The sequence below is a fragment of the Patella vulgata genome, chromosome 7, assembly GCF_932274485.2.
Source record: "Patella vulgata chromosome 7, xgPatVulg1.2, whole genome shotgun sequence".
NCBI classification, from domain to species: domain Eukaryota; kingdom Metazoa; phylum Mollusca; class Gastropoda; family Patellidae; genus Patella; species Patella vulgata.
In genome coordinates, this window is record NC_065885.2 from 52,374,569 (window position 1) to 52,402,535 (window position 27,967).

At 34.8% G+C, this 27,967-nt stretch overlaps 1 protein-coding gene across 1 annotated transcript; it reads left to right on the forward strand.

Moving 5' to 3' along the window:
• The first annotated feature begins 1,838 nt into the window (after positions 1-1,838).
• LOC126827651 (integrator complex subunit 11) lies at positions 1,839-27,856 on the forward strand. Its single transcript, XM_050557090.2, has 18 exons — positions 1,839-2,026; positions 2,765-2,776; positions 3,082-3,167; positions 3,834-3,907; positions 4,330-4,441; positions 4,645-4,761; positions 5,202-5,300; positions 6,789-6,962; positions 8,526-8,645; positions 9,431-9,526; positions 16,937-17,059; positions 19,204-19,293; positions 19,919-20,081; positions 20,339-20,455; positions 21,806-21,870; positions 22,499-22,641; positions 26,502-26,625; positions 26,912-27,856. Exons 1-18 carry the CDS (start codon positions 1,999-2,001, stop codon positions 26,966-26,968), a joined length of 1,800 nt encoding a protein of 599 aa, XP_050413047.1. The 5' UTR covers positions 1,839-1,998; the 3' UTR covers positions 26,969-27,856.
• The last annotated feature ends 111 nt before the right edge of the window (positions 27,857-27,967 follow it).

Here is a 27,967-nt window from a genome sequence, read left to right on the forward strand (position 1 = left end):
GTCAATCGTGTGGTTATCATTTGGAATTGGTAAGCCATTGCTTTCCATATCACCACAAACAATCTGAATCTATGCACCATATAATTTCTAGAAGCATTAGCAATATAAGGGTAATAATGTTATTGGCGACATTTGGCGCTGGTACTGTCCAGTGCATTCACACAATATTCAACAATGGCATAAAACATAAGGAATATATGGAAGCTGGCAATAACAAGCAGGATTAATTAATATATCAGCCTTATTTTCAAGATGAATCGAGAAACAACAAACAATGCGTATTGCGGGGTTCTTGGTTTCAAACTTTTCCACTCATAGGCGTTAAACTTTTCCATCTATGGCTTAGTCAGATATACCACACTCAACTCTTCGTGGGTTTCCTCCTACTGCTAAAGACTCATACGTGCAGCAAGTGAATTATTGTAATAAAATTGAACCATATGTTAGTCCCGAAATGACATAGTTTATGTCGAGTTAAACTTATCCATGATCTATGGGTTAGCCAGATATACTACACTCAACTCCTTGTTGTGGGTTTTCTCCGGGTCATCCGGTTTCCTCCAACTGCTAAAGACCCCTACGCACAAGCGAATTATTGTAACAAAATTGAACCATATGTTATCCCGAAATGACCTAGTTTGTGTCGAGTGGACGTTAAACCCCATTTCTCTCTTTCTCCGCTTGTCGTATTATTATTATCCCCAAGTTACGAAATCCACAAGTCATCATCAAACCTCGTCACTAGAGTGTGGCAGTGCGTTTAACTATCGACACGGGGAATCGGGGATCAAAAAGGCGTATTTTCTTAAGTGAAATTAAATCTGTAGAAATTATGTTAAATGACGACATATTCGAGTGTTTATGTTCGATAGGCTCAAATGTTTTTATTTTAATTTGTATATTACAAATATGAATAAACCGTCTTCGGAAGCTCAATTATTGGAAATGAAGTTATGGTGATATGACCTTTTGAATATTCCCGGCTGAATGTATATTCATCTGATATGAATAGGTTGTTACAAAAAAAACAGTGCAATGAAAAACATAAATCAAAATTAATCTTCCATTTGAAAAAAAGCCCACTATACTTCCTAAATACATGTACTTTATTTGGATTAAGCACATTCCTTCTAATTTTTAGTAGTTATTGTATCTAGAACCGACACTTGCTTTCTTTATTTGGCCGAAAATTTCGGCGCATATTATAATCAAACAGACATTATGCAAGGGCTAGATCTGCCTATTGCATGTCTCTCTTTAGGCATTAAATGTTATATAAACTATTAATTTGATATGGGTCCGATTTTAAGAAGATCAGAACGGTTCGGCCATTTAGTGATTTAATTTAAAAATGGTGAAGCTAGACAAAGTCTCGAACAACCAGTGCCGCGGTTACAATCAGTGCACACATCTTGTCAAACCATCAAAGGCTAATATATTCGCTCCGAATAAAGTAATTTGAATGAAATTTTCAATATTCATTTTGCATGAAGAAATACCAGAATACCAGCTCTAGTTGTTTATCAAAATCTTACATAAAGTATCTTTAATTTTTATGATGAATATTATCATACATGTTTGTAAGAAGACATAAAATTAAACTTAAATTATATTACATTCATTTCAATTTTACACAAGTAAAAGTATCACTCTTTCCTTCGAAAAATAAAAAAACAACCAAAAAAAACAAAAAAAAACCCGTCGTATCTTGGCCATCGTAAGCAGAGAAGGGAATGGGTTTTAACGTTTTTACTATTTCATTTCGCTACCACGCCCTAAAAAGATCATAATATTTTAAAATTGTCTCTGCTACAATTTCGTTTCGTTTCGATTTTGCAGTAGCGACTTTATGTTACCAGTATGGCGCGTTCCATTAAACTATATTTTTTAGGAATGAAGAAATGTCAGTAGAATCTGAAACGACAGTCGTGTCGAAGAATAGCTGTATATATTTTTCTGTCACATATTAAATCTTTTTTTTTTAGATAAAAATATATAATGACAGAACTCAGAGTGACGCCCTTAGGTAAATATTTTTGAAAAGGAATTAGTACAAAAATCAACACAGACTTGGAAGGGGGATAACTCCATTTTTAAAAAGAGCTCTGCTTACCGTACGATGTTTTTTAATGATAAATTACATACGTCTGTGTTGGTTTTTTTTAATGGTAAACCATTCCAATTCGTATACTCCCTTATGGTGTTTAGAACTCCTATATATTGCTGCTGGGTGGATTGGGGACACCTTGTATATTTTACAGGGACACTATAGCCTAATTACTATTAATATTAGTTGTTTACCTCTCGGATCTACTTAGCTTAGACTTAGAGCTTTATTATACACCTGGCCAAACATAATAATTAAACTGTTCAATGTAGAAAACAAAATCAGTTATGTCAACATTGGCTTTATCTGTAGACTTCAAATTAATAAATGTATACACCCTTAAGTCTTGCCCAAATCAAAGAGTGAAGTACGGCTAGTCAAAGTTTCAAATGTAGGTAGAACTAGAAGGGTGATCAAGGGCACAAAAGTTAAAGGCTGTTTGATATCTCATTGATTATTGAATACCGGTATGACTAAACCAACTTACATACTAGTAACGCACGGTAACATTATTGTACTAGGGTTCAATGTTGTTTAATCAAGATCCGATGCTATAGTTGTTGAGCATTATATAGTGTAAAAGATTTACATACCCCATTACCCCACCCTCACCCATGGCCACAGAATCATTAACTTTATAATTCTTATATATTTCAGGTGCTGGGCAAGGTGAGTATAATAGACTATTTTGTCCCTGTTCTTTTTTTGGGGGGGTTCGCAAACCATTCAAATTTGTCCTTAAAGCTCTATGAATCCAATTTGTTTATATATTCTCATATTGGATTTAAAAACTCAAACAAAAAAAAAAATACTGACTGACTGGTTTATTTGCTGTATTCATTAGATATGGATTTACATGTAGTTTGATAAAAGTTATCCTATTCTGTCACTACGACAGTACTGCAGCCTAATATATTAAATGTAAAATGAATTTATAAAAGTGCACCTTCTATTTTCATTTATTTATTTTAAAGATGTTGGTAGAAGTTGTATATTATTAACAATAGGAGGTAAAAATGTTATGTTGGATTGTGGGATGCATATGGGATACAATGATGAGGTAGGCCTACTGAAATTTGTTATCATTATATTGTTATTTAATTTCAAATCATGGCCATACATGTATATATTTAGTCTTATTTTCTTTCAGTGGATCTAAATTAAAATTTGTCTTGATAAAAATGTACTATGAGAGATGTTTGTCTGGACACGGCACTGGTGCCCATGTTTATTTAGATTTCCAACTGTTGATGGTGTACATAGGACCTTGTTTTCTTTGTCCTATCCAAATGACTAAATGCTTTTCCTTTTCATGCTATCTGTACTACTGACAAGGGAAAATCTGAAAGAGATCTCCAGAGGAACTTTCTTGGAGAACATCAGAATCGAACACAGGACCTCAGAGTGAATGATATTTCATTTTTAAAAAAATATCGCAAGACTGCTATCGTAGATTAAGGAATCGTTTGCTTTCACACATTGAGTTTATACCTTAATCTTCAGATCGAGACCCAACTACCTACTAACAGCCTGCACACGAAGTGAATCAGTATCTGAAGTTAGCCTCAAATACTACTACTAGTACTAATAATGATAATAATATCCTTATTTTTGGTTGAGACTTAAGCCTAGGACCTGTTTACAAATCTGCCCAATAATCCTAGTGTGAGTGCAGCTCTAGATTCATCAATTAATATATCATGTTTCGTCTTATTTTTACTTTTAGAGACGTTTTCCTGATTTTTCCTATATAGCTCGTGATGGTAAATTAACTGAACATCTAGACTGTGTCATAATCAGGTATTGTATAATATTAAGCATTAATTTGAATTCTAAAAGCATTCCATATATTCAAGTGTTAAGATGTGCAGTAGTTTTTTGACTATAACATTCTTGTAAAATAATGGCAGTGAATTTGAAATTATGCTGATCCTTTTTTATATCTTATGATGTCAATCACTCTTGCTGAATAAGATAATAATTGTGTATGTATGTTCATGCTGTAACAATGACAGAGCAACTTCAATCATTATTGGAATTTAGACGCACTACCAAATGAATTCTACTATTATTATAAGTAAAGTTATCTAAAGATTAATCAAATCATATGAGAACCCAAGTATACCAGACATAACTTTTATGGTTTAAACATTTACATGTATGTCTAAAGTAACAAATTGTTTGTTACTCTTATTCAATCTGTTCCATTTGCTTTTTTGTAGCCATTTTCACTTAGATCATTGTGGAGCTCTTCCTTACATGACAGAAATGATAGGATATGATGGACCTATTTATATGACACATCCAACAAAAGCTATCTGTCCTATTTTATTGGTATGTTTTTTCGGGGAATTTATACTTTGAATTTGGAAATTGTTCATTGTAAATACAAGAACTTGTAATTCTAAATGATGATTATAACATTCTAATTGTCCAATATAACTGTCTAATCAAATTGAAAATTTTGTTAACAACCATTAGGATCTCCAAAGTGCTAACGCCTCTTTTAATTTTTAAAGTATTTTCTTTTGTTGTAGGAAGATATGAGAAAGATCGCTGTAGATAGAAAAGGTGAAACAAATTTCTTTACATCCGATATGATAAAAACATGTATGAAAAAGGTTATTGCTGTCAATCTTCATCAAAATATACAGGTACAATTATGTAATATTTTTTGTTTTGAACAGCCAGACACATATAGGGCACCTTAGTATTACATCATTGAGTTATTCTGCATGTTTAGAAAACCAACCTTTGATAGCTTTATATTTTTTAGGATAAAATGAGAAGAGGGCGGGACCGGATGGCATATTGATCGTAAAATGATATAGTATATAGAAATCTACAGAGAAAAGCTTAGTTTAAAGCAGAATTTTTTTTGGGCAATCTGTGCATGTTATCAAGATAAACAAAAATGGCCTAATTTATGTTCAAGAAGAGTAGAAGTGTTTCTGATATGCTTTGAATAAAATTTGTGTTTCAATGGTTTTATTTGAAAATCTTGTAGTCTATGTGTTAGGTTAAGGCAGATACATGTAAAGTGTGTGAGTTGAATGGTTGGAGATTGATGTTTTACAAGAAATGATTATTACAGGTTGATGATGAATTAGAAATTAAAGCCTATTATGCTGGTCATGTACTGGGAGCTGCCATGTTTGAGGTCAGAGTAGGCCAACAATCTGTTGTTTATACTGTAAGTACTGTACATATAGTTTAAATATGTGTAATATGTAATCTTTAAAGGAGTCGCCCCAATCTGATTAAAACACAGATCCTATTTCTTTTCGTTTTCTTATAGTTCAAAATTTCGTTTTACTTGTCTTCACAACACTAGGATCTGGAAGAGTTGTTATATAACAGGCGTTCTAGTTGATGTGAGGAATAAGCCAATGAAACGGTCTGTTACGGCAAGTTCTTGGTGTGCTCTGCACAGAACTGTGGGCAAACCCCTAGAAACGTCAACGCTGATTGATTAATCAATGTCTTACATCATAGGGTCAAAAGTCGCTCTTATGTAGTACAACTGGTCAAATCTTCATGTAGTGTAGGCTATCGAAAGTATAAAAAAAAACGAAATAAAAGATAGATCTGTATTTAATCAGATTAGAGCTGCCTCAGATATATTTCATTGAATAAAACTGGTGCAAGTACAAAGACTCTTAGAAACCCTTATCCAAGTCAGGTACAACTACAGCTTTTAGTACTTTTATGCAGAGGTACAAACCCTCGCATTCAAAACGTTATCTCCTTGTGCATGCTTAGCCATGTCTACGTACTAGCTTGTGTTATAGTTGCATTTTTCGTGATTATCACATGACTCCTACTGATGAATTCCTAAATGACTCAAGATATTTGGAGATGGAACTTTTAGGTATTCTATTTGAGCTTTTTCTTGACAATTTGTTCTTTAATTTGTACACTTAAACCAACTTTTATCAATGGGACTACTCCTATAAGTTTTCTGAAAAACAATATATGGTAAATATTTGTATACCTGCCATATGTGGTAATGTATCTTCCTTAGAGTCTGGTTTTGATGTCAACTAAGAGGTAGACTTTAGGATGCAGGCCCATACCCCATCCTTTATATGATACAGACATGATATACTCACTGCAACTCAGATTAAAATGAAATGTACTTTTCCAAAAGTTTAATTGATGCTTGTATGATTGGTGGATAATGCCAAGTAAAAACACCAGATAGGTTGTGTGGACTATTTTGATTATGCTAGGTTCCCACTATCACGATTCACGCTACAATCGTTGAGTATTCATGGTGATCCTATCAGGTCTTATATATTGAGGTCAGTCGTAGCAGTCGTGTTGATCGCATCGAAACTTATCCGAACATATGTGGACATACCAGATCGCGGACTCAATAGGGACAGTCTTATCGTATCGTATCAGACGACAGAGAGAATCTTCATTAGCCCAGTTTGTGCATAGGAGTAGACTGTTAAACACTGTTTCATTCATCTGATGAGTTGGCTAGCGAACCCAATAGACCAATGAAAACAAAAATCCATAATTGCTGTCTAAAGCTCATTACCATTGCTTCAGGAATATGCTTTACTCAAACTGTATCATTGATAACTATTTACTGACCATATCAAGACTATTTAAGCAAAGATCTGTTCCATATCTATTTGTCATAAAATAATTTTTGGTCTTTTAACATTAGGGTGATTATAATATGACACCAGATAGACATCTTGGAGCAGCTTCAATAGATAAATGTCGTCCAGATTTACTCATAACAGAATCAACTTATGCCACAACTATACGGGATTCAAAGAGATGTCGAGAGAGAGATTTTTTAAAGAAAGTACATGATTGCGTAGAGAAAGGAGGAAAGGTATGTTTAAAAGTTGATTTTTTTTTTCCAAATTATTTTTTTACATTTTGAGATTACCATAGAAGAATTAAGCCCTTAAAAATAGGATATGGGGGGGGGGGGCTGGGACACTTGTCCAGGGGCCCAGAGGTCTCCCTAATAATGTTTCAAAACAAATTTGTTGGTATAAATTAATATAAAAATACACTGTTACTTGATCAGAAGAAACCTGATGTGAATGTAGGTACCTAGTGGCACGTAGGTAGGATTAAAATCAGATTCTGTCAGTCCATTTTTAAAATATTGGTCAATTGAAAACTATAAGCTACCATTTGAGGCTCTCATCACAGTCATGGTAACTGGGCTCCTGCTCCATTGTCGTGCTCTGCAGTAACTGATTATGCCCGCTTCCAAGTGTGCACAAAAAGTTCTGTTTGAATCCAGTTCAACATGATTTTATGTGATGACGTCTGCTGGTCAGGGTTTTTGTTTTTCCATTTGTTTGCTTGCTTAGAATTTCCTGTCAAAATCATGTATATCTGGTTATTATTACATCAGTAAATCTAAAACGTAGTACAGTGGACTCTGTCAATTCCGATTTCGTATGTGATCGATACAATATGCCGGATTACACAGCATAACAGAATACTCAATTGCCTCAATACCGAAAGTATTATATCCTTAAAGCACTCATGCGTCATTCTGTTGATGTCTTCAAACTTAGCGTTCAAGTTATCGGCAAACTGTTTGTATTCATCTTTTTGCTTTAATATGTCGGATACTGTAGTACGTCAAATGCATACTTAACTGCTAACTCCTTCTGTGTAGGTTGTGGAACTTTCTCAGAATCTGCTATAATGTCAAATCTGTACGGGAACGCTTTGCAGGGCGATCACAGATTATGAAGTGACTTGAGAAACTCAAATCAAATACTGGGCGCTCTCTTACAATAAATTATAAAGACCGACACATGTTTTAAGCTCACCGATAATTGATTGGTTATTGCTTGTCAGTTAACACCCACCGATTGAAGGTCTGATTATCCAATGTTAACGCAAATTGTGTGACGGGATCGCTGATTGATGTCGTAATTCGGAATATTCAGAATCCTGACTACGCAAAACTTTTTGGGTTGAAGTAATAAGGAAATAAATTGGGACATGAAAATGATGACGGATTTCACAGAATGCCATAGTATTCAGATATCGGAAGTGACCGAGTCTACTGTACATGTATTTGGTATGTGATATGTTGTTGTGTTTTAGCAAAGTGACCTCAAGTTACCCCAGATATACGTCAGAATGATGCTAGAGACCATGTATCTTTCAATCATATTCGAGCCGGGTGTGGGGGGAAATTTCCACCATGCATTGCACATGTATCCATAGAAATGAAAATTGATGTATTTTAGTCTCACTTATTATTACACAAAATTTCAGAAGATCTAGCTTGGCACATAGATGTTTACATCAATCCAATCTCCTTTAAATTATATCTTTATTTTGTTTTGTCTTGATGGTTCATATTTTCAACCAGCATTAAGATGTAAGGTTGTTATGCATAACAATGTTATTCTTATTTCAGGTGCTGATTCCTGTTTTTGCTCTGGGTAGAGCTCAAGAGTTATGTATTTTATTAGAGACATACTGGGAGAGAATGAATCTTAAAGTACCTATTTACTTCTCACTTGGTCTTACAGAAAAGGTAATGAAATGAAATATAAAAATTTATTGATATGTGAAACTAAGTCCAAATATTAAAATAGGAAACGAAGTTTATAGATCTAGAGTAAGTAACATATGTGAAAAGACTTTTTACAGTTATGTAAACCTATTATCTTTATTAAATTAAAATGTAAGGATTCCTGATATGTGGCACTACTGAAAATGTCACATAGCTACCATATTCTGTGCTCTACATTTGTGTTGTGTTAAAGTACATTATTTATATAGGTCGACCTACCCTTTGTTATATTGTATGACAATAATTCATAAAAGGGACAAAAATAGTATGGATTTCTTTGTTTATTTCTTCAAAATAGTCTGGATTACTTTATTAATTTCTTTAAAATAGCATAGATTTCTTTGTTTCTTTTAAATTTTATGGACCAAAATAGTTTTTATGTCTCCGCCTATAAAGTTACTATGTCAACGCATACCTGCAGACGGTAAATGTTAAACAGTGGAAAGCTTTTTAGGTTCGTCTATTCAATGGTATCAATATTGACAGTTTCATCAATTGGACAACCCCATCATAATAGACTTTTGTCGCTTTATTTATTCTGTTGTTTGTTTTTAATTTTATTTGAATATTTGTTAAATCTAATGTACATTTAATTTTATTTGAATATTTGTAAAATCTAATGTACATTAAGAAATAAGGATTTTTGTGACTTGTTTCTGTTTGTCTAGAACAGAAGTTGTCTGGTTAATTCAAATATTTTGAATTTTTTCTCCTTCAGGCTACTTTAAATATTTTTTATCTTTCAGGCCAACAACTACTATAAACTCTTTATAACTTGGACCAGTCAAAAAATCAAGAAAACCTTTGTTGAAAGAAACATGTTTGAATTCAACCATATAAAGGTAATTTAGCTTTGTTAAGCCATGGGGGATCACTGTGGCTAAGTGGGTAAGACGCTGGCTCGCTAGCCTGGAGGTTGGGTGTTCGATCCCTGCATTGGCCGAGAAAGTTCACCCAGATTTTCTGGCGTGGTTCCCCCTTGTCAGTGGTGAAGGACAGAGGGCCTGACAAGGACAGCTGTCTAGTCATTCAGATGAGATGAAAAACCGTGGTCCCATGTACACATTGGTGTGCACGTAAAAGATCCCTTGACAGTTGGAAATCGATATAAGAGTAGGCTGTAGTACCGCTGTCCGGGCAAAATTTCTCTCATAGCAGACTGTATGGCGTATGCCCGTCTTCATTAGCCCAGTTCGGAGCAAAACAGTAGGACGTTAAACCCCAATTTATTTCATTTGTTTAGCCGTAGAAACTATGGCTTATTATTCTGTGCACCTAATACTTGTGTATTTTTACGGATAAGCTTAGCCCTTTCGTTACTGATTCTCGCCTGTCCAACCTCGTGGGTTTTATCCAGGTCTTCCGGTTTCCTCCCACTGCTAAAGACCCCTACGCACAAGCGAATTATTGAAATAAAATTCAACCATGTGTTAGTCCCGAAATGACCTAGTTTGTGTCAGGTGGCCATTAAACCCCGTCTCCCTCTCTCTCTCTCTCTTTCTCTCTCCAACTTGCATGGGGCACCTGGCTGGAAATTTTACTGGGGCATATTCTGATCATTGTCGGTCACACACACACAAACGCATTTTGTAATGTAGAGATATACATTTATTGGTGGCACAAATATATATAACTGATATTGGGGCCCCCAGGCTCCACCCCAGTCATCCATACATCCTCCCCCCCCACCCTTTCCCTGCTTGTGTGATGATGACAATTACGTTTTGGTTTTTGTGGTTGTTTACCGATCCCATTGGTATTCTAGGCTATTCTCAGCTAAAATTGGGCCTGGTCACTAGGTCATGCCAGAATAAAGATTAGATATAGAGTTTGCTACCAAACACAATCATAAATACCTTTCATACGACCACATTGCCCTCACCTCTGCCTGGCCGGCCAGACTGTGTCCACAGGCAGGCTAAAGTTAATATCCGATTGACTTTATATTTATACACAATGTTGAAGGTCATGAGACGAAAAAGACTATTGACGTTCAACAATTTCAAATAATTACTGCCAAACTTATGACCCTTGATCACTTTGAAAAATCTTATGGACACTCTGGAGGCTAAATTTAATATCCAATTGACTTTAAATTTATGTACAATGTTTAAGGTCATGAGATGAAGACACCTATGATTTTCAATGATTTCTGATAATACTGCCAGAGTTATGACCCTTGATCACTTTGAAAAATCTTTTGAATGCTATAGAGGCTAAAGTTAATATCCCATTGACTTTAAATTAATACACAGTGTAAATGTTCATGAGACAAAGAAGCCTATTAGTGCCAGAGTTATGACTCTTGATGACTTTGAAAAATCTTGTGTACTCTCTAGAGACTAACATTAATATCCGATTGACTATAAATTTATTTAAGGTTAGGAGACGAAAAAGCTTATTGTTTCGTTGCCTGACAACCTATCTTTATTTCGAAGTTTCACTATCTGGCCACATATTGCCCTGTTTATGTTCAAGCGTATGAAAGCTTGTGAACTCGATACAGGACACAGTTCCTCATAGTTGGATTGGTGATTAATGTATGAGGAAATATCATATCAAATTAAAATTAAACAAATTTAAACTGTTACGGGTAGATTGTTCATAAAGGCATGCATAAGGATGTAACCTATCAAATTATTAAAATTTTGTATTGTAAACTTCAAAGATGTTCCAAGACAAAATTTTCAACTTGTGTGTGATTTGTTCATTGGAGCATAAGGTGGAATCCTGTTATAAAGTAAAGAATATTTTTATTGTAAATCAGAGTTATTACCCTATATGTTACAAAAACTTTTTGTCCCTCGCCTTTCGAAGAAAGCAGGGGACTATTAAAATGGGTTCGTCTGTCCGTCCGTCTGTCGTCCGTCTGTCTGTCCGTCACACTTTTTGGGACACAATAACTCTCCTTCTAATTGAGCTAGAATGTTCAAACTTGGTGTAGGTGTTTATTAGGTCAATGCCTTGATGGAGTTCGAAGATGAGCATTTTCGTCTTAGGATAAGCAGAGATAAGCAATTTGATTGGTTGATGCTTTGGGACTTGATAACTTTAGTTCTAATTAAGTCAGAGTGATGAAACTTGGTGTATAGTTTCATTACATCAATACCTTGACTAAGTTCAATAATGAGCATTTTCTGCTCAGGGTAAGCAGAGCGATAAGCAATTTGATAGGCCAAGACTTTGGAACACAATAACTCACCTTCTAATTGAGCTAGAATGTTCAAACTTGGTGTAGGTGTTTATTAGGTCAATGCCTTGATGGAGTTCGAAGATGAACATTTTCTGCTTAGGGTAAGCAGAGATAAGCAATATGATTGGTTGATGCTTTGGGACACGATAACTTAGTTCTATTTAAGTGAGAGTGATGAAACTTGGTGTATAGTTTTATTACATCAATACCTTGACTAAGTTCGACAATGAGCATTTTCTGCTTAGGGTAAGCAGAGCGATAAGCAATTTGATTGGCCGAGACTTTGGAACACAATAACTCTCTTTATAATTGAGCTAGAATGTTCAAACTTGCTGTAGGTATTTATTAGGCCAATACCTTGACTAAGTTCGACAATGAGCATTTCCTGCTTAGGGTAAGCAGAGTGATAAGCAATTTGATTGGTCGAGACTTTGGAACACAATAACTCTCATTTTAATTGAGTTAGAATGTTCACACTTGGCGTAGGTGTCAATTAGGTGAATGCCTTGATGGAGTTTGAAGATGGGAATTTTCTGCTTAGGGTAAGCAGAGATAAGCAGTTTGATTGTTTGATGCTTTGGGACACGATAACTTTGGTTCTAATTAAGTGAAAGTGAGGACACTTGGTGTATAGATTTATTATATGAATACCTTAGTAAAAAATCTGTAAATAGGCGAACAGCCTTCCCAGATCTCTCTCAGCTACTAGTTTCGTTCTTATTCGAACTCTTCAGACTTAAATGAGGATGTGCGGTGGCCCTCTATATATAGTGTCGGTGGGCACCGGAGCGCATGTGATGTCACAGATGGACCGGAGTTGATCTTTGGCACCGGAGTCGATTATTCCGAAAAGTGTGCAAAGATATTCGGCTAAGAATTTGCCGTCATGATTATGCTTATTTGCATTGACTCAAGGCTCCTAACCCTTTTGATCTCTAAGTTTAAAGTTTCGTAAACTAAACTTCAACAAATTCAAATACCTCTAAGGCTAATTGATGGCAATGTGCCAGGTATTTTGAGCGCAGTTTTGGAACTCGTATCATTGACTCCGCTCAAAATACCTGGCACATTGCCATCAATTAGCCTTAGAGGTACCCCGTGATGTCACAATAGGGACGTCCACTAATATTTCTACTTTCGAAAATGAAGCACATCTGTGGAAATTTGCAGACAATGTCTCCAAAACAACGGAGGTAAAATATGGCAGATCGCCTTGTCCTGTACCTTTTCCAACCATGAGTATCTGGGAGGCTTTTTGTGAAGGAGTTGATCTTTGTCTCGAACTAGAGGCCTGGCCAGTTTGTCGCACATCGAATTCCGATGATTTGGCCTAATCAAACATCAGTAAAGAAGACTGGGTATTTTTACAACGTTTCAATCGAGAAACGCAAAAACAACCTTGTGAGCTCCTTGTTGAATTCAAGAAATATTTTCCTAGAGCCACTTTTCAAAGTATAATGCGAAATAGTAGCATAATCCTTAGCCTAAATCAAGGCCGAATATGAAAAACAAGGACGAGTTCCCAATTAATTTAGCCGTGGTACCCCTACGGCATAAGCTAATACAAAATTAGTGCATACACGCCCATAACCTAATAGAGTTATTTTTAAGCCCTCGTTAGTTTACGAAACTTTAAACTTAGAGATCAAAAGGGTTAGGAGCCTTGAGTCAATGCAAATAAGCATAATCATGACGGCAAATTCTTAGCCGAATATCTTTGCACACTTTTCGGAATAATCGACTCCGGTGCCAAAGATCGACTCCGATCCATCTGTGACATCACATGTGCTCCGGTGCCCACCGACACTATATATAGAGGGCCACCGCACATCCTCATTTAAGCCTGAAGAGTTCGAATAAGAACGAAACTAGTAGCTGAGAAAAATCTGGGAAGGCTGTTCGCCTATTTACAGATTTTTTACTTCAACCCAACTGCGGAGCAACCTATTCCAAGCTATGAATTTTTTAAAATCAGTGATTTTAAACGAGATCCTGGATTCCGAGTCTAACATCACAATAGGGGAAGTTCACTCCGTACCAAAAAGACTCAGGGTAGACTTCAGCTCCGTAAATCAAACCGGAGCAAAGTCCGCCAATCAGAAAGCGCTTGTTCTGCCCTTAGCAGTTATACCGGAGTACAAAACACTCCGAAACTTGAGCAGCAAAATTAGCCGCCTGGGTATTCAAATAGACTACCACCAGGCATGCCTGGATAAACAAATGATACCGAGACAGTTTAGGCTGAGAATTAACTCCGGCTTTACTACATACAACAGTATGTCGCTTAGAAATAGACTATGAAAGTCATAGCCAAAATCTTCTCAATTTTTATCATAAAAGAGGCTACCCACACAAAGTAGTGTCGGAAAATAAGAACAGAGCAAATTCTCTAGCCAGAAAATACCGGTTAAGCCCGACTACGGTTACCATTTTGAAAAAACGAAAGTTGCTCGTTTTTGTAACAGATTATAATCCAACTGCTGTTCAAGTTAGCATGCTCATAAAAGAGAAATGGCATCTATTATCCGGATCGGACATGTGCCGTTCCATCTCAGACATCAAACCAATCACAGCATTTAGGAGTAATCCTAATTTGAAGGATACGCTGATGAAAGCAAGATTCATCCATCCACCACGGGACTCGCAAACCAGCGGAGTCACGTTTCAAAATCTATTCGAAAAATGTATCAAGAAAGACTGTGATATCTGCTAAAAATTAGACCAAAATATCTACTTTATTAGTGGTAAAACTGGCAAGAAATATTCCTGCCGCACAGGCTATAATTGTTTAAGTAGAAATATAGTCTACCAATTAACATGCTCCTCCAAAAAACAATACGTCTGTAGGAGAAAGCAAATGTGTCTTTTCAAAACGAATAAAGGAACACTATGCAGCTATTAACACAACAGGCCAAAGCCGGTCGCACTACACTTCAACTTAGATAGACATACGAGTAGAAATGTTATGATTAAAATTATAGAGCTTTTTAAGACTGACCCAGATAACGGCAAAAACAATGCCGTAAGGAAAGCCAATGAATTCAAACTTTAAGAACATTCACACCGGATGGCAATAACGATAAGATGTAGTCCCGAGGGGTCCCCCACTTTATTGTTTACTCTATGAATACCTTAACTAAGTTCGATAATGAACATTTTTTGCTGAGGGTAAGCAGAGTGATAAGCAATTTGATTGGTCGAAACTTTGGAACACAATAACTCTCCTTCTAATTGAGGTAGAATGTTCAAACTTGGCATAGGTTTCTATTAGGTGAATGTTTAAACTTGATGTACATGTAGATGTTCATTAGGTGAATGTCTTGACTGAGTTCAATAATTAACATTTCGAGCTGAAGCTAAGCAGAGCTAATCGATTTCATTTGCCGATGGTTTGTGATAAGATAATCTTGATTCTATCTGATAGAGAGTGATGAAACTTAGTGAAAAAAATAAATGTGCGATTAATTAATATGTGTCGTCTATTTATTTTGCAATTTCGGCAGCCGACATCAGCTTCACTGTTGCCTTGTTTGATTTAAAGGTTAAAACTTCATTACACCTATATTGTAATATGGGCGTACGTTGTACCCACCTTATCCATCTTTCCTTCTATTGTTCAGAATTGCTTGTGAACATTCTACGCAAGTTAACGTTATCATTCCATTGACTTACAATTGATGCACAGTATTTGAATTTCAACAATTATACACAGTGTCATGGGATGAAAAAGTCTATAATTTAGTATCTACGGTTTCAGTTAATTACTGTCAGTGTTGTGGCCCTTGATCATTAGAGGTAAAGTTATCATGTTGATTTCAATTTTTTACACACTGTGTTTTTGTTCTTGAGAGAAAGATGCCTATTGATTGTCAATAATTATTGTCAGAGTTCTGGTGTTTGGTGACTTTACTGCTGGTGATATTTGAGTTAAGATCTGCCATTAAAACTCTGAGCTGCTTGAAAACTAAGGCAAAATGTTTGACGTCAACAACTTGAACTGTAGCATTTTGTAGTGAAGAGGTTGTACATGCTGTTTTCCAACTTGACATTATTGGACTCATCCAATTTGTCCAAATTGATTTTTTATTTTATAAACTCACATACTTAGCAAACGACTCAACATCATATTGCTTTCTGAATATAACAAATAGGGTATGATTTATGTAAAAATAGCTACATCTAAAGTAACATTTTCATTGCACTTGAAGTCCTCTTCTGCAAGAAATCCATTATGTTTTTATATGCCCACATTATTCCTGTAAACACTTGGAAGTCCAGTCGTGTTATAGAATTTTATGAAATACTTGCTGTGATTGTTCTACTTGAATAATTCATGAGTTGGATTTTTAATTGTTGTTTTTGATATAATGCACTGCATTTTAAATGTGTTTTGTTTACATGAAATAAAAGAAAATTGAGTTTCACCGTTCTGACTAAAGATGATAGGCATATGTGCTATGCAGTGTGGTATGAGGGGACGTGTGCCCAGACAGCGGCACTATGACCCAATCATATTTCAATTTCCATCTGGGCTGCCAATATACTGTACCTTGTTTTTGCATCCTATCTGAATGACTAGATGCATTTCTTTACAAGGTCGTCTGTCACGCCTTCCCATGGATAAAAGGTAACCAGACTGAAAAAGCAAGAACTATCTTGGCCAGCACCAGCATTGAACCCTGACACAGCACTGTACTCACCAAGCTACCACTTTAGTAAAGGGGGGGTTTGGTTGACTGAATAGTTAGCGTGCGCGCGCTGTATCATAAAGTCTGTCATAGAGTCGACTGACGTGGTTTCGAATCCCCGGTTTCCTTCCACTGCTAAAGACCCCTTTGCGCAAGCGAATTATTGAAATAAAATTAAACCATATGTTAGTCCCGACATGACCTAGTTTGTGTCGAGTTAAACCCCATTTCTCTCTCTCTCTCTCACCACTTGAGTCCGATTTGATTCTTTTTGTGTCCATTGAAATTTATAAATAATAAATTGGTATATTTGACAGTTAAGTCTGATATGTGGTGTAATACATTTGTGTTTGTTTTCTGTTTTATTTAAGGGATTCGATCGTAGTTACATCGAAAATCCAGGACCAATGGTTGTATTTGCAACACCAGGAATGTTACATGCTGGACTTTCATTACAGATATTTAAATCCTGGGCCTCAAATGAACTGAATATGGTATGTTAACGACTATGTACACTGTTCTATAATACCAATCATGAGCACAGGCGCCTGTAATCTGGAAAATATTTCAAAAATAACATTAAGCTATGACTATGTATATGTCTAAAGTCTGTTACGTCCATGTTCATAAGCGAGATTATCAAATAACTGGTCTGATTATAATTTCTAACTGCGGAGCAAATAACTCATCTGAAACAGATTCTCTTTCAGTAGATATAATAATACGAAGGTGAGAAACGGATTGGAATTAAATGATTGGGATCAAAGTTCACTACTATAGATTCCGTCAACCAGTGGCAATACTCACTAAATTTTGCTAGGTAGACAATCGAGTCTACATGACTTTTTAAAATTATCAACGCGACATATGCTTACTTTCGTATTTCTTGTAGCATATAGCAGATCATGACTCATGCTGGCATTACACAATGGCTTCTTTGGGTTGTATTCCTGATTTTTTTCAAATTTGAGTGAAGTCTGTGTCACTACAGACCTGGGACTACAGCGCAGTGGACGCTTACGGCTAGCCCCCAGATCCTTTTACTTTTTTTGAATTGTTTGTCTGTTTGTGTTTTTCTGAGTATGATGTCTTGTCCGCGTATTTGTTTTTGTGTAAATTTTGTGTGGTGCAGTCCCCCTGCACTTACTATTTAAGTCACGTAGACCATTTTTAAACGTCATCATAGACTCGATTGCCTACCTAGCGAAAATTTTAAATTCCTGTGTATATTATATATATTTTTATAAATTACATTACATCTCTGTCAATAGGCACCTTTAACATTTATAAATAAACACACTCTGTTTAATAAACTTAATTATTGTCCCCCGCCTTTGGAAGAAAGCAGAGGACTATTAAAATGGGTTTGTCTGTTTGTCTGTCTGTCCCTCAATCACACTATTTGGAACATAATAACTCTCCTTCTAATTGAGCTAGAATGTCCAAGTTTGGTGTAGGTGTTTATTAGGTCAATTCCTTGATGGAGTATGAAGATGAGCATTTTCTGCTTAGGATAAGCAGAGATAAGCAATTTGATTGGTTGATGCTTTGGGACACGATAACTTTAGTTCTAATTAAAGATACATTATGGGAGATTCGGTAACGAGTTGGCAGTTCTCACTATAATAGTTAAAAACTAGATAATGTAAAAGCAATTTGGTGAAAATTTCATTCACCGAGAACTAAGCAACTGAACTTCCCATAAGCCTCGGTCATCATTACTAAAGTCAGTACGATAAACAGCATAGTCTTGATTATCCATTTAATCGTTTAATCGAGAAGGAAAGTTATGCAGTAAATCGGCTTACAATCCACTAAAGATCGCAGGCTAGCGCTGCCATCTAGAGTTGATTATGGCCTGGATAGGTTAATTAATGTCTAATTAATAATTTAGATAACATTTCAGGCCTAAAGAAAGACCTGAAATAGGCAGATTTAGCTCTTGCATAATGTATGTTTAAGTGAGAGTAAGGACACTTGGCGTATTGTTTTATCACATCAATACCTTGACTAAGTTTGATAATGAGCATTTTCTGCTCTGGGTAAGCAGAGCGCTAAGCAATTTGATTGGTCAAGACTTTGAAACACAATAACTCTCCTTCTAATGTAATTGAGGTAGAATGTTCAAACTTGATGTAGGCGTACAGTAGGTGAATGCCTTGATGGAGTTCGATGATAAACATTGTCTGTTTAATGTAAGCAGAGATAAGCAATCTCATTGGTTGATGCTTTGGAGCACGATAACTTTGGTTTTAATTAAGTGAGAGTGATGAAACTCCAAGTATAGATTAAGTTTGATGGTGAGAATTGCTTAGGCTAAAGAGCAATAAGCAATTTGATTGGTCAAGAGTTTGGAACATAACAACTCTGCTTTTAATTGCGGTAGAATGTTTAATAAACTTGATCTTGACTGAGTTTGATCGTGAACATTTTATGCTTAGACAAAGTAAAGATAATTAGTTTGATTGCTCAATACTTTTGAAAAAGTTAAATGTGTAATTAATCAATATGTGTCATCTGTTTATTTTGGAATTTCAGCGGGGGACATCAGCCTCACTGTTGGATTGTTATGTTTAATTATGTAATATTACACGATTAACCTGATAATACTTGGTACAAAAGTTAATTTAAATTACAGGTTATAATGCCAGGATATTGTGTAGCAGGAACTGTTGGACATAAAATTTTAAATGGACAAAGAAAAATTGAAATGGAAAATAAACACATAGTAATATGATATTTGATTTGATTTTTTTTTTATAACAAATGTATAATTGAAAACAATTTGATTGGTTCTGGTAAAAGGTTTCACTTTATGACAGTAGTATTAGTTTTATTTCCTTTATTTTATTTTTTTACCATAGTTGTAGATATGAGAGGGATACATGTGTATGTGGTTTAACGTCCACTTGACACAAACTGTCTAATTTCTAATACTTAGTTCAGTGTACAAGTGTGGAATCGAATTCGTTGAAACCACACCACCTGACTCAATGACAGATCTTTAGACCGTTCAGCCACCCAACCCCATTCAGTAATATCTTAAGAGATAAATAACTAGTCCATATACAATATTGACCACTTTCTGTTTGCTTTTAACACTTTGGAGAGAAACAAAATTGATTTTCTTCAAGGTAATCCAACAGTTTTTCACTTAATATAGATATTATTTTTAAACTGCCCATATTCAACATCTTAATACAATGTCTAAAAATACAACAATTATTGACTTAGAAATACCGATGGAAAAGCGATCAGAACTATTCTAATTCGAAAGTAGCAAAAATGTGAATTTCACAAACTATGCATGATACGACATTTGACTCCCCACGGATGATAATTTTGTATTTCAGCTAGATGTAAAACTGTCGGTACAGTATATGTCTTTTAGTGCCCATGCTGATGCCAAGGGCATTATGACATTAATAGGTCAATGTGAACCTAAAAATGTGATGCTGGTTCATGGAGAGGGAGGAAAGATGGAATTCCTCAAGACTAAGATAGAGAAAGAATTTAGTAAGTACTACTGGTAAAAATAAAAACAAACTCGGTGAAACTGGAACTATAAAAATATTAGCTTCAAATTAATAAAGCTTTGACCACTACATTTGGAATTGTCTTGTTTGACAGTCGAAAATTTGATACTTTGAGCTGCAGAACTAAGAGTTGTTGCATTCAGTTGATAAAAGTGAAGAATAAATATTAGATTTGATTTTATTTTAAAAGATATTGCTATTATTAGTATTTTTTTTATTTATTTTTTAACAATACAGATATCAACTGTTATATGCCAGCCAATGGAGAAACAGCAGAAATAGAAACCAAACACAACATACCAGTTGATATATCACTTAATTTACTTAAACGAGAATGTTCGTTAACGTCATCAGGTTGGTGTATATAAATTGAATGCTGTTCTTTTATTAGCAAATAAAGTAGCAGATTTTACTAGTTTTGACCCTAAATGACATGTCAGGGATAAAATTTGGCATTAAAAATTACTATTTGTTATTGTTTTGTGATGAAATGAAAATATATCAATACCTATATCTTGAGGTCTTAATTAAAATTCTTGATCAGTCTTATTTAGTCTGTAATCCTTATAAGACATATACAATCTAACTAAACCACAGATCCTATTTGATTTCATTTTTTATAGTTCAAAATTCCGTTTTACTTGTCTTTACTACACTAGGATCTGGAAGAGTTGTTTATTAGACGCGTTCTGGTTGATGTGAGGGATTAGCCAGTGAAACGGTCTATTGTAACGAGTTCTTGGCGTGCGATGCACGGAACTGTGGGTATCCTACTAGAAACATCAACGTTGATTGGGTAATCAAAGTCTGACGTCATAGGGCCAAAAGCCGCTCGTATGACCCCTGATGCGACCTCCACTACATGCAGTATAGGCCATCGAAAGTATAAAAAAAAAACGAATTGAAATATAGATCTGTATTTTAATCAGATTGAGACATATAGAAATAGATTTCACAAATTAAAACATATGGATATATACTATTTATTCTGGTTAGTGTACGTAGAAAAGTAAGACATTAAACCCCATTTCATATCTTGAAGGAAAATCCTTTTGTTCTTAGTTATCTTTAAAAAGGACTTATTCATCAGTACAGCCTATGTAGAGGAGTAATGGGACATCTTGACACAGAAACATGTTGAAAAAGTGAAACCAGTCTCGATAAGCATAACATCTAATGCATGAACTATTAATCTTAGTCATCAAGGCTAAAGAATTTATGATTAATATGAACATTCTTTGAAATGTATTGCAAGGAAGAAAATTTGTGTGTATTTATATAAGCTTACAGAACTAATTTAATGAAATATGGGGTTGTATTCACTAAAAGAGCTGAAGTTTATAATAGGAGGAGTTAACCCTTCACCATTTTAAAATCTGCATTCTATAAATATAGTTTTAAGTTTTTTTGAGATCTTAGCTGAACATGATTCATCAAATATTGGCAAAGAAATGAACCTGTAAAAATATATACAAAAATGTTCGTAATAGCTCATCTTGCTCTGTTTACTCTACTATAATTGCTTTCAAGTTTTTGTTTGCTGTCATTCGATAAATCAACATATCTGCTGTGGCAGCTGCTAATGAGATATTACTGTAGAATCATATCACATTCTTGCTCTGACTTTTAAAGGATCAATACTTTTTATTTGACTACTATCGAATAACTTGATGTAATAATATTTGTATTCCTCTTAATTTCTAGCTTTAGAACCACCTGATGCTAAAAGACCATGTGTTTTACATGGTGCATTAGTGATGAAAGGAAATGTAAGTCACTTGTTTAATGATACTGTCAGTTAAAGATACAATACTCCTGACTAAATGACAATTATTTACTTTAAGACCATATACAATAAAAACTGGTCTTGTTAAAAAAACAAAAAACAAACCCCAAAACGTATGGGTCGTAGACCAAATTCTCCTCCCTGACATTGCAGAACTGTGGAGTTAAACCCCATTTCATTTCATTTCTTTCCCTGACGTTGCAAATGTAATCATAAAAATAAAAAAGTGTCACATGTTTGTTTCAGAATGACCAAATAATTGTACGGACAAGACACTAAACACCATTCCACTTAAATAAAAAAAAACCTGTGCAAATGTGAGCTCTTTAATTAACTTGCGATAAATCGCTGTCTGAAAATAACCTGAGTTTATTCTTAAACGGAAAATATTAAAAAATGTTTAAAATCTAAAACAAGAAATACTAAAAAAAAGTCTTATTCCTTTTGCAAATATTGATTTCAAACAAACTTCCTGTCATACCTTTGTTGGATTCAAATAAAATGTCTACAATTAGGATTAATGTACCTTTGTGTATGGGATTTTAATCGTATTGTTTTCACATAAAAGCTCCCTTAAAATTTATTTTTTCCAAATTTATTTTTTCTCTCAGAAACTCCAGTTAATAGATCCAGCTCATGCCTTTAGAGAACTGGGTTTAGAAGAACATCATCTACGATTCACATGTACTGTATCTATAGATGAAGAGGGTCCTGTTACACAAACTGTAGATAAAATATATCAATTAACTAAAAGGTAAAATATATAACATCTACCATCACTTTATTATTGTGTAGGGAAGAGACAGGTTAGTCAATCCAACTCCTCTTGCAGAGGATGCTAGATCCAATTTCACTATTTCCACCTGTTGTAAATAGTGATTATCGCGATCAGAGCAGAACAGTCGGTCGGTCATTAAACCTCATTTCGTTTTTATAAAATGATATTCTAGGATGTATGAGGAAATAATTCACATTACAGACAAATATTTATATGTTTGCTTGAGAAATGAATCAATAGACGTAATGGATTTTTTTTATATTAGGAGGTAAAACTTTTATATTTAGATTTAACAAAGTGAATGATGTGTTTAACTAGGTAACTTTTATACAACAATAGTTTTTATCGACGTTTACAAAAAGAGCATTGTTTCATACACCTGAAACAATAAAGAGAGACCCGAAAACACTGAATGCTTCCAACAAACAATGACAAAACTCAAGTCTATAAGATTGCTTTATATTCAAGGATTCAAAGGATTTCTTGTGCATTGTTTATCTCTGGATGACATTGTAACCGGTGATGGCAAAATGCGCAAAGTCTAATATTGAGCTACAGACAAAACAAGTGAAAATATTGATTTTGATCGAAATTGAGATTTTCACAAAAATGAGTCTATAAATATACTATCTATCGACCCAAACGATCAAACAATAAAACATTTCAAAACACCTTTATTTTGACGTTTAGCGAGAGTATCGTATTCATAAATCTTCCTTGTGTCTTTAAATTCTCAGCGAACTTAAGTTATTTTTCTCCGTTCGCAGGGGGATGACCAGTCAATCCCCTTTCGTAATACTTGGCATCGTTGTGGTGGAGTGAATCTCTAGTTTATAAATATTATTATTACCGATAACCACATGCTCAACGAATACAAACTAATTTTTAAACCCATATAATAGGTAAACAAAATCAGTTTGTTGCTGTCAAGTCGTCTCAGTTCGTTCGTTGATTGGCCCAGACATCCCGCACACTGCATTGTGGTATGGTGACTGCGTCCATGGCACTTGGCAAACCTCGGCAGACTCCAGTACACCACATCTAGCCTCGGCTGTATGATGAATTCCGCCAATGGAACTAATTTCAAGTTCCCGAATTACAAATGGCGTCGCCCATGAAGACGCTCATGAAGAGTGTTTTATCATACAAAGCTCTTAATGTCTGAAACTGTTTTTTTTTTTATTGAGAACGTCTTTCTAAAAGCGGCTAGTTTTCCTGTTAAGTAAACCGGTAGCCCCATCGCAATTGTATAGGTGTAGGTACATATCACTTACCGTCATACAGCCGAGGCAAGATGTAGGCTACCGGAGTCTGCCAAGGTTTGCCGAGTGCGTCCAGGGCTCGCGCTTTTGTTTGCAATTTGCGATAAAAAATTTAATTTGGCCATAATATTTCTGAGAAAATGGAGAAGGGTCTTAAAATTCTAATCGTATATATATTGACGTTGAGTGTCAGTCACAACCACGTGGCCGAATTCTATAAATTCGTCAACTAGCTGAATATCCCCATCGTGTCATTGAGTAATACTAATCAATTGTCATAGATTAATGATTAATTGATTGATTATTGCCAATGATATAAATGAAGCCCCCCCCCCCCCCCGAATAATTTATCCAAGCGGTGTTTATTTGAGATTTCGTTTCGTCTTTAAAAACAAATGATATTTTGATATTTGAATTCTGTTTACTGTGGCTTCATACAGGCATGCCTAATTGGATATTATTGTTTCAAATTATATTATCACTATGAATTGGAAACGTGAGAACAACGAACCGCGGCAAAATAGTACTGAAGTGAATGTACGCATCTCTTACAAATGAAATTGAAATTTCTATCAGTGATTCGGCATGTAAAATATACAAGCATGCCCAATTGGATATTATTGTTTCAAATTATATTATCACCATTAATCGGAAACGTCAAAACAACGAACGGGTCGAATAGTGACGATTCTCGAGTGAGAAAACGGTCTGCAATTTGTTTATTATAACACCCTGCACGTTTCAAGTCAGTAGCTTGAAGCGTATATATGGTATTAGTGTCAGTGGCTTGTGGCACGAAGTAACAGTATATTGTCGCATACATAATATATTATGTCAACGCTTGGGCGACATAATATATTGTGTTGACGCTCCAAGCGTGTTAGCATATTAGACCTGTAGACTCAGTGGAATGTACGCGTCATCAGAGCCATAGAAAGTGTCCCTGTAAATAAAAGAGGGCATCCTTATCAGAAAAAGGGCACCTGTGATGTCAGAATTTCAAAAAAGGGCACTTTTCTTTCGGATTAGGGTTAGGGTTAGGGTTAGGACACAGAAAAGAGAGAAAAAACAGAAAAGAAAAAAACAAGCATTCATTGGTTATCAAAGCGCCAATTAAATCTATCGTTGCAAGTTCATGCCTAGTCACCTCCATCCTAGTTCCAAGCGTTGACATAATATATTATATCGCCCAAGCGTTGACATAATATATTATGTATGCGACAATATACTGTTACTTCGTGCCACAGGCCACTGACACTAATACCATATATACGCTTCAAGCTACTGACTTGAAACGTATCGCCTGATTATAACGCCCTAAAATGCACTTAAGTTAACGTAAGCATCTCTTATTAGTCATTCTATCAGGGGTTCAGATTGTGATACCATTACGGTACCTGAAAATAACAGTAGACCTATTGTACACGCAAAACCTTATTTTAATTTATTCGTGTGACGAAGAGAACAGAACACACAAATAGCTGTGACGCCCTAATGATTATCAAGAAACTAAACTTGATTACCCAATCAACAATCTTAATCTCCTGAGTACTAAGGTGGTAATTAATTGATGAGATTAACGGAAGTTATTCCCATAAAATTTATAATATACAAAATCTAGCTTACTAATGTATGGACTAGTCTCTTTTGTTCTAAATTTAAACACGGAAAGAAATATTAAACGAAGAAATAACAAATATATGGCGTGGTTGGTATGTGATTTTCTTTTAGAATATAGCAAAATCTTTAACTTGCTTTTACTTAAAACTACCTTTTCTGAATTGGGCAACTTCAAACGAATATAGCTCAGTCAATTTTTGCCCTATTCATACCAACTATACCTCATTTTGAAGGTATTGAGATGGACAATGTAAAAACAACAGTAACTTAATTTTTAAAATTTCCTCATTGCGATTCACTTTGCCATCACAGGTCACACAATGATAAATAATACTCTTAAAACATCCACATGCTAGTTGCAATAAAGACAAAATATAGACTTTCAGATCAAAGTAATATTTATAGACAAAATTGGTTATGATTTACATTATATTGTTTACATTTTTATGTCTCTTATGAACTGCTTTGTAAAGAGAGTGGAGATGGATCCATTCAGAGGCTCATCGCGTGCAGTGTGTGGTTTCTAGAAGTAGCCATACACCGTTCTGACTTCTGATATTTACTTTTGGTTCCGATGTTCACTCTAAATTAATGTTGTCATGGTCTTTATGGGTTGTTGTTGAGTTTCTAGTGTCAGTAAATGTCCAGCCTACATTCATGCCAAAAATCATATTTTAGCTTCATTATGTCTCACCAGCACTTCCTTTCAAATCAGTGATGCGTTTTCATTGCATCTAAGTATAATATTAGGGTAATTTGTTTAAACTTATAATCTTGAAAATTGTAGTTAGTATTAGTCCTTAATGTTGATTTAACCATAGGACTATGTTAATTACATAATGCCAGTTGTTATATCAATACTGTGTGTAGTGTCGGTTCTATAATTGTATTTTCTAGTAAATTAAAGAACTGTGCCGTACAGTTTTCTAATTATTCTATAACTGTATTTTATAGTAAATTAAAGAACTATCCTGTACAGTATTCTAATGATGGTTCTATAACTGTATCAGAATCAGTTTTAATAAAAGTGTCAGGGGATGAAGAAAGTAAAGATATTTTAGTCTCTTGGTCTTATCAAGTAAGTTAATTATGATTGACTCCTTGAATAGTCAATTTATGCTATAGAACAGAGATTATTGTAGGAAACCAGATTTTGGTTATATTGTCAGACTATACAATTGCAAGTAAAGTACATCAAAAGTTTGTTAGCAATGTGTAGTCCTCAAATTAGAAGTGGTATCAGATATTGCATTGATAAGGAGCATGGTTCATATGACACAAGCTATACCAGGCTACTACTGTAAATATATTGTTATATTTAGTATTTCTGAAAAAAATGTTCTATCATCTGTTTTACATTACAGGATGAAGAACTGGGCAGCTATTTATTGCAGATTTTAAGAACAAGCTTAACAACATGAACATTGTGAGACATTGTTAAGGAGAGTTAAATACTGCACATAATATTGACTGAAAAGTGAAGTGTAAGACAAAGTGCTAAAATTTTAAAAGTGATCCGAATAAGTTTGAGAAAATGGCGAAATTAGGTGTGCATGTATTATAAAATTAATGAACTTCGCACACAGTTATTCTGCCACTTCTGACAAAACAGAATTCACATGTGTGTCTGTCACAATAATTAAACTTATCTTAGGTTAACAACTCATCTAGATTATCTAAACTTTGATACAGTATAACAATTATTTGAGAAATTGGGGATGATTATTTGTGAAGAGTTTGGGTGTACAAACACGTAATCTTGAACTCTGGTAGAAAACATTCCATTGTAAACTTAGTGAATTTATAGAGGAAATGAAATGGGGTTTAACATCCTACCATTTATGGAGGAACATTGCTTGTGGATGCTCTAACTTATCCAACTGACATGACATACACATTGTTACTGTTTATGAGATGATTAAGCAATGTGATTTGCAACAATTTCCAAGAATTACTATTGAAGTTTATCACCTGTGGACACCTGTGAGGGTACTTTTCATTGCCTGGCAATCTATCTTCTTCAATTATTTTGAGTAGCTGATAGCTGCACTGCGTAGGATTTCATGTAAAATTATACTTATGAAAGAGACAGCTAGATAATTCATCCTGTGACATGCACGCCTGGGGTTTAGAATTACCAACAATTAAAATGGATTTCCTTTTATCAATTCATTTGTTTTATTAACCAAAGTTATCAACTGAGAAGAAGATTGCATCAATTCAACTGTATAATATTTCCTATGCAGTGTAACCCAATATAGTTCATAAATAATTCATACATGTATGGCGATAAAACAGTTTAGCATTAACTCCACTGATTTTATTGAACTTTCTTTCTTTTATTGAAAACAATGTCTTCTGCCAGAGAAGTCAATTCTGTGCTTGCTTTGCATGAAACAACACCAGGGCGTAGCCAGACT